This window comes from Procambarus clarkii, chromosome 1 (genome assembly GCF_040958095.1).
Source record: "Procambarus clarkii isolate CNS0578487 chromosome 1, FALCON_Pclarkii_2.0, whole genome shotgun sequence".
Taxonomy (NCBI): domain Eukaryota; kingdom Metazoa; phylum Arthropoda; class Malacostraca; order Decapoda; family Cambaridae; genus Procambarus; species Procambarus clarkii.
Window position 1 is genome coordinate 20,328,443 of NC_091150.1, and position 16,402 is coordinate 20,344,844.

The 16,402-nt window shown below is 41.3% G+C and overlaps 1 protein-coding gene across 14 annotated transcripts in view; it reads right to left on the minus strand.

The window, feature by feature from the left end:
• Window positions 1-4,145: 4,145 nt before the first annotated feature.
• Window positions 4,146-16,402, minus strand: part of MTA1-like (metastasis associated 1-like) — a 156,746-nt gene continuing 144,489 nt past the window's right edge. For 10 of the 14 annotated variants that reach the window (XM_045736407.2, XM_045736349.2, XM_045736372.2 and 7 more), the window contains 2 exons: window positions 11,205-11,505; window positions 4,146-6,494 (listed from right to left, as the gene is read on the minus strand). In XM_045736407.2, the coding sequence (XP_045592363.1) occupies window positions 6,356-6,494; window positions 11,205-11,505 (440 nt within the window). In that variant the 3' untranslated portion in view covers window positions 4,146-6,355. Of the gene's footprint in view, window positions 6,495-11,204; window positions 11,525-15,053; window positions 15,167-16,402 lie in introns of those variants that run through there. The other 4 variants (XM_045736382.2, XM_045736378.2, XM_045736394.2 and 1 more) reach the window with 4 other exon arrangements.

The following is a 16,402-nucleotide window of genomic DNA, read 5'->3' on the forward strand; positions in this document are numbered from 1 at the left end:
TTTGTCACGAAGTCCCTTCTCTCCAGATGTGTTACTAAGTTTTTCTCACGATCTTCTCCATCACCTTGCATGGTATACAAGTCAAGGACACTGGCCTGTAGTTCAGTGCCTCTTGCCTGTCGCCCTTTTTGTATACTGGGACCACATTTGCCGTCTTCCATATTTCTGGTAGGTCTCCTGTCTCCAGTGACCTACTATACACTATGTTGAGTGGCAAGCAAAGTGCCTCTCCACACTCTTTCAGTACCCATGGTGAGATCCAGTCTGGACCAACAGCCTTTCTAACATCCAGATCCAGCAGGTGTCTCTTGACCTCCTCACTCGTAATTTAGAACCCTTCTAAGGCCGCCTGGTTTACTTCCCTTTCTCCTAGCACAGTGACCTCACCTTGTTCTATTGTGAAGACCTCTTGGAACCTCTTGTTGAGTTCTTCACACACCTCTCTGTCATTCTCTGTATACCTGTCCTCGCCTGTTCTAAGTTTCATTACCTGTTGTTTTCCTCCTGATGTGACTGGAGTAGCTTTGGTTCGGTCATGGCTTTGTTTGCCATATCATTTTCATAATTTTTCTCTGCTTCTCTTCTCACCCTGACATACTCATTTCTGGTTCTCTGGTATCTCTCTCTGCTTTCTGGTGTTCTGTTATTCCGGAAGTTCCTCCACGCCGTTTTGCTTCCATACATGTCCTATTATACCATGGATTCTTCTTTTGCCTCTCGGATTTTTCCCTTTGGGACAGGATGAACCTGTTTACTGCCTCCTGACACTTATGGGTAACATAGTCCATCATATCTTGCACAGACTTAGCTCTGAGGTCTGTATCCCAAGGTATTTCTCTTAGGAAACGTCTCATCTCCTCATATTTCCCCTTTCCAGCAGTTTGGCTCTCCATGTTTCTGGTTATGATATATATATATATATATATATATATATATATATATATATATATATATATATATATATATATATATATATATATATATATATATATATATATGTGTGTGTGTGTGTGTGTGTGTGTAATTACTGTACCTAAGTGTAGTTACAGGATGAGAGCTACGCTCGTGGTGTCCCGTCTTCCCAGCACTTTGTCATATAACGCTTTGAAACTACTGACGGTCTTGGCCTCCACCACCTTCTCACCTAACTTGTTCCAACCGTCTACCACTCTGTTTGCGAAAGTGAATTTTCTTGTATTTCTTCGGCATCTGTGTTTAGCTAGTTTAAATCTATGACCTCTTGTTATTGAAGTTCCAGGTCTTTCCTTAGACCGGAGTCTTGAAGTGGGTAGAACATAGTTGTGCATTAATTGGCTGTTGACTTTTTGATGTGTAGTGCCTCGCAGATGTCGAGCCGCCTGCTATCGCTGTGTCTATCAATGATTTCTGTGTTGTTTGTTAAGACTTCTCTGGTGATGGTCTGGTTGTGGGAAGAGATTATATGTTCCTTAACATATGGATGGATATATATATATATATATATATATATATATATATATATATATATATATATATATATACTATATATATATATATATATATATATATATATATATATATATATATATAATATATATATATATATATATATATATATATATATATATACATATATATATACATGTCGTACCTAGTAGCCAGAACGCACTTCTCGGCCTACTATGCAAGGCCCAATCTGCCTAATAAGCCAAGTTTTCATGAATTAATTGTTTTTCGACAACCTAACCTACCTAACCTAACCTAACCTAACTTTTTCTGCTACCTAACCTAACCTAACCTATAAAGATAGGTTAGGTTAGGTTAGGTAGGGTTGGTTAGGTTCGGTCATATATCTACGTTAATTTTAACTCCAATAAAAAAAAATTGACCTTATACATAATGAAATGGGTAGCTTTATCATTTCATAAGAAAAAAAATAGAGAAAATATATAAGAAAATAAGAAAGGGAGATGAAACGTTTCGGCTGATCAAGGTCGTTGGCAACAGGGCTCCATTAAGGAACATATAATCTCTTCCGACAACCAGACCATCACTAGAGAAGTCTTAAACAACACAGAAATCATCAATACATATATTATATATTATATTATATATATATGTTGTTAAATATGACCGAAAAGGTAAGATTAATAATTCTAACACAAATTTTCTCAATATTTCTTGTTTCTTTTCACTGTCAATGGTAATTGAAAAATCAATTCTCCAAAATTCCTTTTTTATTTCTAGTCTGACGCAACGCTTGAACGCGTTTCGTAACAACTTATTACATTTTCAAAGACTTTACTTTACACACACAACTGTAACCTGTAAACACTAAACAGAGTCAGCTAATCCGTCATACTTATACTCGCGTTTGCGAGTATAAGTATGTTTGCGAACTTCTACATGGGTACCATCGAGCAGGTCTTAGTTGACATGGACTTGAAACCTGCCATATACTGCAGGTTTGACAACATTTTTACACAGGTACCTGATGTCAGACGTCTGCAGCAACTAAATGAGGAATTCGAGCAGAATTCTGTGTTGAGTTTCACTAATGAGATGGAGAAGGATGGAAAGCTGCCCTTTCTAGATGTAACAGTCACGGAAAGGAGCGGAGGCTTCCACACTGCAGTCTACACTAAGGAAACAAACATAAGAATGTGCCTCAATGCCAACAGTGACTGCCCAGACAGGTACAAGAGGAGTGTTGTCAATGCTTATGTCGGCCGTGCTCTCAGCCACAGCTCAGGATGGAAGCAAGTCGATGAAGAACTCTGTAGGGTAAAGCAGGTCCTAGTCAACTACAGCTTCTCTAATGGTTTGTTGAAGACATCATAAAAAGAAAGGTAAAATGCCATGCAACCTCTGAAGAGTCAACTAACACAACACATGTACCCCCTATTAAACATTTTACAGGAACTTCTTTTCAACAGCTCATAAAATGGAGGAAAGGGTCCTGAAAGATATTGTTGATAGGAATGTTATACCTACAGACAAAAATCAGAAAATACAATTGACGATTTACTATAAAACCAAAAAAAACGGCCAACCTACTCATGAAAAACTCTCCAGATACAAAGCAGAACGCTTTAAGAGAGACCTACGTCGTCTATGCCTTCAAATGCCCACTTGGGGACTGTAAGCCCCAAAGAACTCAGTATATAGGCAAGACAACAACGTTTCTTTCCAGGCGATTAACAATGCATAAACAACAGGGCTCCATAAAGGAACATATAATCTCCTCTCACAACCAGACCATCACCAGAGAAGTCTTAACAAACAACACAGAAATCATCGATAGATACAGTGATAGCAGGCGGCTCGACATCAGCGAGGCCCTACACATCAAGAAGTCAACACCAGCAATCAACAGCCAATTAATGCACAACTATATTCTACCCACATCAAGACTCCAAACTAATATAGAAGCATCAAGAGGAAGTATGGGCCAATAGGCCCTCTGCAGTTACTTCCATTCTTATGCTCTCATATCCAATTAATACCCAGTTTCGTGTTCTGTCTATTTGTCACAAGTTTGTTCACCTCACCCAAAACTGTTGCACCATATCACCTCACCTAAATGCGAGTATAAGTATGACGGATTAGCTGACTCTGTTTAGTGTTTACAGGTTACAGTTGTGTGTGTAAAGTAAAGTCTTTGAAAATGTAATAAGTTGTTACGAAACGCGTTCAAGCGTCGTGTCAGACTAGAAATAAAAAATGAATTTTGGAGAATTGATTTTTCAATTACCATCGACAGTGAAAAGAAACATAAGAAATATTGAGAAAATTTGTGTTAGAATTATTAATGTTACCTTTTTGGTCATATTTAACAACATATGTTTACAAGAAAGACTGCTACTAAAATATACTAATATTTATATATTACATTCATACAAATACATATTAATGCAATAAAAAGATGTGACTTGTCCATTTGAACAATGTTCTTGAGCCATGACATCATTATAGGATGAGTTTGAACGATGAAGTTAGTAAAGAGGTCCAAACACCAGAGAATGTTAGGGTGTAGTCACGTGTTACATCATTCTACACACAGCTCCATCACTCAAAACACACAAAACAATTGGCTGAGGATGAATCTCCAATGATCACACATTTCTCTCATGAATGCAATTAGGAATATAAAGAAAAATCCATAATTACAAAGTCTATCTATGTATTGTAGAGGGCTGAATGAATGAATGAACTAAGTACAGAACAAAAATTAGCATATCCATACAAAAGTGTGATGAGTCTCATTTATTTCCATCCATGACAATCCCTCCGCTGGCTTTGAGGATCAGGCCCTTGGCATCACTTGCCCGTACAAGGACAATTTAGGACACATTTGGGTAAACTGCTGCTATACACTTAGCCACATTTTGTATTTATTATAAAAATACCTATACTCAATAAATTTGCTGGAGATTCATATTTTTATTCTAAATTTAAATTATGCAATCAATAGACTAGAATTAATTATTTATTCATACATAAAAGTCGTCCTCTTTCAGAAACGCGCCGAGAATATAGCAGCATGACGTGTACCCGGCAAGACACAGAAATATGTAAATGTACAGTTATCACATCAATTAATGAATGCAACAACAAAAATTGTTGAATAAATGATAGGTGATGTTTTGACCATGTTCTCACACCTTGATGCACTGGTGGGAAGGCCACACATCTATACTTCAACACCAGCTTCCACTACAATCTTCTCGCTCATAGGTGATGTTTGGACCATGTTCTCACACCTTGATGCACTGGTGGGAAGGCCACACATCTATACTTCAACACCAGCTTCCACTACAATCTTCTCACTCATAGGTGATGTTTGGACCATGTTCTCACACCTTGATGCACTGGTGGGAAGGCCACACATCTATACTTCAACACCAGCTTCCACTACAATCTTCTCACTCCAATAAACCTCTTCAATTACAAATTCTTCAGAAAAAAAAACTTGGAAATCTGATGAATTACTGTAACATAATAAATACCTGTTAAAACAAAGACAATGGGAGGAAAGGCAACTGATCTGTGCTGGTAGAGACTACAGTAGAAAAAGATGAATGTTTAAGGGAGAGTGACCCTCGACGCGGGCTCTGGCCGTCCCCACGGGCAGTAGGCACCAACTCTCGCCACAAAACTCGTACACTGCCGAGGGTCCTTCTCCTTGAAATAGGCGTCGAGTGAACACGACACGGCGCTGCTGGAAGTTTTATACCCAGTCCAAAAATTGATACTGGTGCAGAAAAGTTCTCAATTGGACAAAATACAAAGTACACAAATTATCACTAATATCACTACGAATCACTGAAAATTTCGTGAACATGCGGTAACCATATGTACAAAAAAAAAAAGTCTGAATAAAAAATAGTGTAGGTGCTGAATAAAGTTATTATTGTTTTTCACTTTGAACTTTGAGTGGTGGTACTTGGAAATCTGTGACCTACATGGCCAGTAATCAATTTCTGCACACAGCATTATCTTTTGGTTAAAAATTAAACTTTCTTTAATATTTTACTGATTTGATCACACTAAGTGTTTTCCAACTAAGATCCTTGAAGACCGATACCGATTCAACAGTGTTCTTCAGCCACGACATCTATTACCTCAATAACCCAGTCAGATCATTTTGTCAACGAAGCATCATCTTGGATGTTGCTCTTTCCTCAGGTACTCCTCATGGATTCACACCTTCCTCTACCTCTCAGTCAACCTACACAACTAGTCTACAGATCCATCATCTTGCATCAGCCTTTAAGCTTACACTCACACAAAATTCCTCTCATAACACATATAAGAGGGTTTTGAACTTTGATTCTTCTAGCATTAGAAGTTCCATGTTGCAGTACCACAAGACTGAAGGAGGAAAAGGTAATTGTAGCAAACTCCAAACTCCTCGCATTACTTAAAACTTTTATTTACTCAAGACATGGGCCTAAAAAATGGCTTTTGACTTTGTAGTTTACTTTGTATCCAGTTGTAATTTGCGCAAACATTGGCTATTAGGGCATCAGGCCCCCACAGGATCTGATCACGCCACTCACTGTTTCTCTTTACAGTACTGGAATCTAACACAGACTGGGGAGCGAGAGAGCTGGAGGGTCCTCCCTGGAATAACTTCCTCCACAGCAACACTTAACCAGCGACCCACACACACTGGTACATCACACTGCACTCGTTAAAGTGTTCAGCTTGTGTACGCAAGTCACTATCTAATGCGACGTAGCAACCGGCCACTTTGGAGCGTCCACGGCCGATCCCGAGCACTCCGGCAGGGAATGTGCTATTGCTCGGCCGATTAGCTCAGGGGGGTTGGGGGTAGGAGCGGATCATTATTTTTTTTGCAGGTTTGTTCGGATCAATCGCTAGTGATGTGTGTAATTGGTGTAGTCGTGGGCGTGGGAGTAGAAGGCGAGAGCTCCTTCTCCTGAATCTTTTTCCAAGGTCGTCGCGCCGCTCGCTTCAGGTCATTTGTTGTTAAACTTTTGCGTAATTTCCTGCCAAAAAAAATTAAATATCAATACAGAGTCAAAATTTATTAACAATGCAAGTTACTTTTAAATGAGCATACATGAACATATGTTAAAGGACATAGTCACTGTTGCTAGCATATTTTATACCATCGTAAAAATCTTACAAGATGACCTGGACAAACTGAAGGAACAGTCTAACAGAAGACTTAGTTCAGGCAAAGTAACAAAGGCGAGTATTGGGACCACGAGCCAGATCAGACAAATGGCATCAAATGACAGAGGATAATGGGGAGTAGGAGGAGTAGGTAGAGTAGGTAGGAGTAGGAAGAGTAGGTAGAATAGTAGAGGGAGTAGGGAAGGTTTGGAGAGTATTCAACTCTAGCGTCTTGAAAAGTACTGTATCATCATTGGTATAGCATCTCTAGTGTGAAAGGTTCTTGTTATCCAACCTGTCATATTTCTTGCAGTTGTGACGACTACTTTATTGTGTTCTTTAAAGGTAAGGTCTTCCGACATGAGTACACCCAGATCCTTTACATTGCCTTTTCGTTCTATGTTATGATTGACTGCGTTTTGTACATGGTTTCTGCTTTTATATTTTCATTTTTCATTTCACACGAGGTTGTACCTGATGGCCTATTTCCTTGTACTTTCTTGACTTGTCTCTCTCTGTGCGTGTCGCCGCGGCTCCTGCTTGGCCGACAAGAGAGGTTGATGTGTGTGGTTGCCAGGGTGGATACACAAGTATAGTCCCACGCCAACTGTCTGCCACCCTTCTAAGGGCACAGTGTGATTCCGTCTGGTCGGCCGGCAAAGCTAACAGAGTTACGGTTCAATAGATTGGGGGTCTCTCTCTCTCTACTGGACACTGGGCAGAGGGAAGGCTCCTCTTAATGATGTCTTATTTTACATACATATTTATTATTTATATATTTATTTTATATATATATATATATATATATATATATATATATATATATATATATATATATATATATATACGTACGTACGTACATACATACATACATACATACATACATACACACACACACATATACACACACATATACACACACATATACACACACACACACACACACACACACACACACACACACACACACACACACACACACACACACACACTGTATATATATATTAAATTAGAAGAGTACAACAGCTTGCTGAAATCAATGCAAGAAAAAGGCCTCAACCTTTCTCTCAGCGACTCACAGTGGAAACAAGCCTCCCTTCCTGTCAGACTCGGGGGGCCATGGCGTGCGCACAGCAACACAAATTGCTGTACCAGCATTCCTGTCCTCTTCAGTGGGGTCTGACAACTTGGTGAAGGAAATCCTACCTGAGCACCTAGTTCAACAGGCTCATGTACAGGTACATGATCCCAGCTTCACAGACTGCACAACCAAATGGGTCTCTCTCGCAGGACCAGCACCCCAACCACCGCCTTCTGAAGCCCATAAGCAATCCAGCGGGGATCACCCCATTGTCGACCAAGAAGCTGTGACTTTGCTAGAAGCTGCAACAACAACACATGGCACTGCCCGACTTAAGAGCTGTAGCAGCTACCCATGCAGTTGCCTTCCTATTAGCAACTCCAATATCAGCAACCGGCACCCATCTCACACCGCAGGCCCTCCGAATTGCTGTGGCTCTCCGACTCACTGCCCCAATCCACACCGAATACAGGTGTATTTGCGGCAAGGCAGTGGCCGACGGGTACGGATGGCATGGCCTTCTCTGCCAAAGGACAGGAGGATGGCATGCAAGACACGACGAGGTTAATGACATTATTAACCCTTAAACTGCATGGCGTATATATACGCCCTGAGTAACATGTCCCATGGTGCGCATGGCGTATATATACGCCATAGGGTGCCAGGCCCAATTCAAATGGCCCGCAGCTACACGGGGTTCACAGTAGCTTCCTCAGGGCTCTTGTAAACAGATGCCATTTAAAAAAAAAATCGTGGGCAATATTCTCAGGTGTGAGAGGCACAGTACTGTTGGAGCAACCAAGGCTGGCGCAAGCAGCATGAGCGAACAGCATTGCTGTTCAGCTTGTGACCACAGCATCGCCGAAAAATGTCAAAATAAATATATAATTGTTATTATTTAGCGATGACAATATAACAGATGACCCATGACTGTGATATAAATAGCCAGGGTTGTGATAATAGCAGGATTGTTGTAATAATTAGCGCTGTGGGAGGAGTGATGCTGAGAGACGGAGGGAGACAGCATCGTTTACTGACTGTGTGGCCACCTGTTATTGTTTCCATTCACCATACCAGCTCAGTGGTTCTCTGTGGTGAACACAAATGTAGATACTTGTATATAATGTGTGCATTAGTGTATTAACAGGCAAAGAATTATGCTGGGAGGAGCCATATGGGTGACGGAGGTGACGTCGTCTGCACAATTTGTCTAGCTGTTTAGAGGGTGGCCACTCTGCTCTTTGGGCGCACTACAAGCTTAGGCATACAGTTACGGTGCATAAAACATGTAGATACTTATATATAATGTGTGTATATAGGGTAATAACACTGCAAACAGTATTGTTGGGGGAGAAAGTTTAGTGCGTGTGACCTTGAATGAGTGAGGGAGCCGCCAGCCGCCATCTGTGTATAGCGATGACTCTTAGTGCCTGAACTAACTATATCAGCTTAGCTGTACAGTTGTGGTGAACAAAATATATACATACTTATATATAACGTCTGTATATAGTGTAATAACACCACAACTGGTATTGTTGGGGGAGAAAGTTTAGTGCGTGTGTTGAGGGAGTGGCAGCGAGTGGCTGGCTGGTGTGTGGCGGTAACTCTTCGTTGCTTTTCGACTCTCAATACCAACTTAGTGGTTCGTTATGGTGACCAAAACATGCAGATACTTATATATAACCTGTGTATAGAGTGTAATAGCAGCAAAAACTATTTGTTTATTGTTTTATGAACATAATAATTGAGTCACTAATATGCACATCATACTTTTGAGTATAGCGATTATTAACCACTTTTATTATATAAATATATTACAATACACACTGTTGAATAATATTACTGCAAAAAAACTAAGAAAAAATCAATCGGAGACATTGAAACAATTAGGTAATAATATCTTTGTGGCAACTCCCATCTGTCAGCGAGGGTAACGCTGACCGGGTCTGACGACCGCTCTGCCAACGCCCACTTTTTGCCAGACTTCCTTAGTCAATTGCGCCCAAAATATGTCACCTACGATTTTTTTTTTTCCCGTGCTCAGGGGACACAAATTAACATGTTAGGAGACAAAAAAATATTTTTGATTTTTTTTTTCTTGCGCACAGGGGTGTAAATGTCCCCAGGACCCCTGAGCAGTGTAAGGGTTAAGAGAAGCCTTACCACAGTCAGTTGTCCAGCAGAGAGAGAGAGCCCCCCGTTACCTAATGTTCCGCAACTCTGATGAGCCTGTCGGTCGCTCAGACATAATCACGGTGAATTCTTGGAAGAATGGTAGACAGTTGGGGTGGGACTACACTTGCGTTTCAACTTTAGCCAACACTTATGTTGACTTCAGTGCTACACAAGCAGGAGGTGCTGCCAATCACTGGGAAGCAGCCAAGTCATAAACACAGAGATCTTGAACACCAATATAAATTTCTTCCCATTGCCTCAGAGACACTTAGTGCCTGGGGTAAAAGTGCTGCTAGTTTTTGAAGGAGTTGGGCCAAACAAAGAAGACTATCCTTGAACAGGAGCTGTACAGGGTGCTACCTGGCTTTCACACTTTGAAGCCAACAATACTCACTAAGAATCAAGGTGTTCGGCTACACTACTTTTGTACACCTCTTGTAAATGAATTAAGCAGAAATACTGTACTATGCTCTAGTTAATCAGCTAATTTCCTGTATGCATACAGTAATCTTACAGGTCTGCATTAATTATAGGTTTAATCACTTAAACTTTCACCATAGCAGGTAAATATCTTGGCTTTAGTCCTCAAAATATAAACAAATCCTTGCTCTAAACTCAAGGCTCCACTTTCTTAACTTGATTTATGCTTAAAAATGATCAGGTCATTCCATTTTATTTTAATGATCAGGTCATTTCCTATTGCATTTTCTGTTAGATTAAACCATCAATGACACATTTCCTGAACTGTATTTTGAGCTGCCGGGGTTGCACGATGTTCACTATTTTAACCATAATATCAAGTAATGAGTAGAGACAAATTTTGATGTCCCACACCAATTATGAAAATAAAATTTGGTCAATGGTGCCTAGAGTGGAGGACTGGGGAAGGCCGGCCTTCACCACACACAGGCACGAAGACACTTCCACTGAAACAAAATGATCAAATTTCTTGAACAAAAGGTCAAAAGTGGGATGGGATCTTTATAAGATATGAAATTTGATGTATATCTCTCAAACCACATTTTTTTTGTTTGGGAAAGGGGGGGGGGGGAAATAAAAATTAGAAGGAATATTTTGTTAAGAAAATTTACAATAGCCAAAAAATTTCAGCATTTGCATTTTAACTGAGACTCTCAATCTTATCCTTATAACAATATGAGGCTAAAAATACTGACTAAACATAGGTAGTCTGGTTATGAACTTAGTGTCAATATGGAGAGGAATGCTCAAAATATGTTGTGGAAACTGTGATAAAAACTACAATGTATCTCCCCATCCTGATATGTAATACCTTTGCAAACAAGACAAGCTCCTAAAATCTTACTTGGTGGTGTCAGTAGCATAGAAATAGACATCATCAGGGGCATCCATCCACGAGATGATCCGAGGGCGACCTCCCACTCGAGATACAGTGGCGATCTTGGCTCTCCCGGGCGTGCTTGGGGCTCCCAGGTTGGGAACTCCAGCCAGTGGGGGTGTTGGGACTCCTGGGGGCGGCACTCCAGGACCCCCATTCACCCCCACCGGCGTAACTGTCAGCCCCGGCGGTGGAATAACCCCTAGTTGATTCAGGTGTAATGAGTCCAGCGCCTCCATATCCTTCTGTCGCTTTGCCGGTGGGAGTCCTGGGGAAGGATTGGCCTGCTGCTGGTCACAGTTAATAGGAGACTGCACCAGGAAATAGCTTTGATGGGCATTCCCCAGTCAGACTGTTAGTAAACTCCTTTACCATAAACATAATTACTTTTGCAGGAACACCCGGTCAGTGCTAGTAAAGAATTAACTCCTAAATACAAAGCTTAACTTTCATCATCTTTTCCATTAGTTAGTATAAAAAAAAAAAAATATGAAAAAAATATGAAACCATAACATGGTTATTTTGAAGAATTGTAAAAACTACAGGACAACCCACCATGTGCTAGGATTATCACACTGCATGACTGCTGACCAACACACACACGCATCACACACACTTAACACGGGTGGTACACGCACAAGGGGACACAGGTGGGAACCGAGTACCCAAATGAGCCATACGGACGTTATAAAGAACTTTTTCAGTGTCAGAGTAGTTGGTAAATGGAATGCACTAGGAAGTGATGTAGTGGAGGCTGACTCCATACACAGTTTCAAATGTAGATGTGATAGAGCTCGAGAAGTTCAGGAATCTGTACACCAGTAGATTGACGGTTGAGAGATGGGACCAAAGAGCCAAAGCTGAACCCCAGCAAGCACAACTAGGCGAGTACACACACCTCATAAATGCCTACAGCCCACCAGCAAGCAACATATGAACAAAGGAGGAACTGAATGACAACTGAGAGGGCCTCATAATGGTCATGAGAGAGAGATTGTAGTGAGGCAGATAGAGATGTCATGATTGTTGGTACTGGGGAACTTCAACTTTGAAGCAATAGACTGGGAGGCCCACAAAGCAAGAACGAAAGAGATTTGGACAGGCAGATTTGTAAACCTCATTCTGGAGACACTCGTGTATCAACACGTCAAGCAGGCCACAAGAATGAAGGAAGGGGATGTTCCGTCAATACTGGATCTAATATTCACCAGGAAAGAAGAGGAGATATTTGACATCTAGGACCTTCCTCATTGAACAAGTGTGTTCATATCCTGTTGGAAATTAAATATGCTTCGCGATAAAATCTATTAGAGAATGGGGACATTGAAACAGTTGATAAACTTTATTTCGAGAGGAAGCTATGGGGAATTTCGACAATTATTTAACACTTTCATCCCCCCGGATGTCTACGATGTGCACAATTAACTCTGCGGATGTGCGACAAGGACGGCCATGACGTCCAAAAATAAAATATTTGTTAAAAATCTATTTGTTTTCCGATCATTATGGGATTAGTCTTAAAATGCGCACCTTTAGATTGCAAACCATTTGATACCAGAATGAATGATGTAGCATGAAAATTGAGGCGAGAAAACTGAACAGAGTACACACATTTTAGTGAGGTTGTGCGGATTAATGCTTGCTCACGGGATAATGCTCGGCAGGCTTTCTAGTTTGCTGTGAGTAGTGCGCCCGTTTATTTTTACCTTATATACATACTGTATATCCCTTTAGAAAAATATATTGCGAACAAATTGATACCAAAATGAACAATGTAACACAAAAATTGACGGGTAACGCTCTGCCGATTTTCGGGTTTGCTGCGGGATGGCACGCCAGGCTTTTTTACCTTATATGCATATATCCCTTTAGAGAATTCTATTGCAAATAATTTGATACCAAAATGAACAATGTAACATGAAAATTGATGTCAGAAAACTGAAGAGAGTATGAATATTTGTGTGCAAGTGTTGCAGGTGTGCCAATGGGTGCTGGCTCACAGGTAACACTTGGCAGACTTTCAGCTTTGCTGCGGGGAAGGTCCACTGGGCTTTTGGACCCTATATACATATACCCCTGTAGGGAATTCTATTGCAAACACGTTGATACCAAAATGAATGATGCAAGACAAAAATTGAGTTGAGAAAATTGAGGCGTACAGTGGTACCTCGGAATGCGATTGTCCCTGTATGCGAGGTTTTCGGAAGGCGAGGTGTATTTACTCCAAAAATTTGTCTCAGAAGGCGAGGGTTACTTCGGGAGGCGAGTTTGGACGCGAGTTTGTTGATACGCGTACAGCCGACCTAGCGCGTTCGTCGCCCCTCCGCCCCTCAGTTTATTATTGCTCAGTGACTACCCCCACATCAATTCTTCTCGCGGATTTTCAGTGTTTTGTTGGATTTTTGGTGATTTGTCTATACAATTTGTTATTATATATCTCACCATGGGTCCCAAGAAAGCCAGTGGTAAGGATAAAGGCCAGAAAGCTCATGTGAGGATGACAATAGAGGAGAAACAAGAGATCATTCGGAAGCATGAGAACGGTACACGTGTTGTTGAACTTTGTAGGCAGTACAACAAAGCCACATCAACAATATGCACTATACTTAAGAAGAAAAATAAGATTATGAGTGCTAAAGTGGCAAAAGGAGTAAGAACATTAACGGCACAAAGACCACAAATACTTGAAGAAGTGGAAAAGTTATTATTAATTTGGATACACGACAAGGAGTTGAGGGGTGATAGTGTTTCGGAGGCCATTATTTGTGAGAAAGCCAGGGTGTTGCACGAAGACCTTCTAAAGAATACCCCTGCAACGAGTGATGCAGATAAGAAAGAGTTTAAGGCAAGCAGGGGCTGGTTTGAAAAATTTAGAAAGAGAAGTGGTATCCATAGTGTTACAAGGCATGGGGTTATGTGATGTGATTATGGAAGGGGACTCCCCTTCCAAACAGTAACTCCTCTCCTCCTCCCCCCTCCTCACCATCTTCCATACGCCTACAGCACTCGACAGCAAGGCAAGTAATAACTGGAACACAGTTTTGTAGGTTTATTTAGATGAATTAGGTAAATTAGGTATAAAAATTTAGTTTGATGTGGGGTTTTTGGGGTAGTCAGGAACGGATTAATTCATTTCCCTTTATTTCTTATGGGGAAATTAACTTCGGAATGCGAGTTTTCGGAAGGCGAGGCGTCTCCAGGAACGGATTAAACTCTTATTCTGAGGTATGCCTGTATACACATTTTAGTTTGGCCACGCACTGATGCAAAACGCCTGGGGCACATTGAGGTAGACTGGAGTGTGCATGCCGGGTACACGAAAGTGTTAATTTAAAAATTGTTTTAACACAGCCTACAGCTTTCTAAGATTTGTTTTGAATTGCCATTATTTTTGGCTTAACTAACTTGGCTATTTTCATCATTATTATTACTGAAGAGTATTTTGTTTCTCATTATGATGGCATAGAGGTAATATGCAATATCAGAGTAATAAAACACCCAGTGTAGAATGTAATGTAACCCACATTTGTGGGAAGCCCTGGTTGCTTCCTCAAGCTGTATGCTCAGATGGTTACCCTCTACTGGGTCACATCAGCCATAGAGTTCTACAGGTCTACCGGAACCACAACTTGGCCTCTTCATAGAGGCGCAGAGAGCGGTGACATTTATTTTCACAACCTCACTGGGAAAGGCGACCAGAAAGACAGCGAGCCTAAACAAACTGCAGTACTGCTGAATTCACAAGATACAGAAGCCTCACAATTGGCTGAACTCTCCAACTATGTAAACAGACGATCAAATTCTCTCGGAACTAGCACGAGCTCGTTCATCCTACTTCTTGACGTGTTTGGGGGGGGAGGGGAAGGGAGGGGGGTGGTAGCCCTTTCCAAGCTCAGTTCTGGGGCATATGTCAGCATCCACCCAACAACCTGGAAGGGAGGGTATGTATCAGTGAGCAATCACAGCTTATCCAGCAATTGGGATTTCATAACACTCCATGTGGGTTTAGTGGGAGGATCCCCTTGTGGCTTCCTGAAGCTAATTACTCACAGAGAAGAAAAAAAACAAGGAACTAACCAGGGAGGACGTGGAAGCTTTGCAGTAATCAGTATGAAGACGAGACTCCCAGCCTAGAAAAATGATCTGGGAATTAAAACTTTTGAAGAGGGGAACCAAGGAAAGAGGATCAATTTGCAAGGCATCCACCAAAGCAGAATCAGTGGCACAAAGGTAGTGGACAAAACCCGTCATCGGACACAACACACGATACACCTCCAGCTGAACCAACCAAGCGTCAATGATTAAAGAACCACTCCGGAAGCCAACCGACTCCTATGCCAGAAAAGGAGGAGCCGGCTCTAAATGAACAAAATACCCAACAGAGCCAAAGGAACAAAAACCCCACCTCTGGAGGAGAGCATGAAGCTCCCCAACTCAACAACCAGAGGTAAGAGGAACCAAAGAGAAAGCCGTAGAAAAGGACTTCCGGAACAAGGACAACACTACATAATATGAGAAAAAGGAAAGGAAAGCAAGCAAGCATACGGTCCAAAGACCAGGCTGGCTCAGGTGACACCTGATCAGGGCAGAGGTGAAGCAAGGAACGAGACAGCCTGCTAAATGACGCCAACACTAATCACAAGCTGTAGTGGCTCCACCAGCACTGCACGATACCAAGCAACAGTCAGTATTCAGCATGAGATGCCAATCAAGAAAATGCAAAAACTGAAAGGAAAGCACTACACTCTCAGAAACCAAAAAGCAATGATAGAGTAAAAAACTTGTGAAAGGAGTGCCATGAAAGTTTGTACTGCCACTGGAAAGAAGAACATTGGTGGAATACCTTCCAATACCTTATACCTTTGACCCAGGACTCAGGGTCAAAGGTGTTATTGGCCTAAGAGGCAGCATGACAGAGGCAGAAAGATTGAAGTGAGCTTGGTGATAGAGGCTGGCATTAGGACACCTCCCCCTAAATGTGTAAGGGAGGTGGGGCAAACAAGCTTGCACTAGCTCTGACACAAATCCATCTTTTCTTTACATAGTTGAGGAGTGTTTCTTGGGTCAGTTTTGAGGCTTTGGTCTCTTTTTGAATCCAGCAGAAGTTTGTTTTGACTGACTATCTGGTTACCTTACCCGGTGAGGTGGTGAAAATATAATGGTCA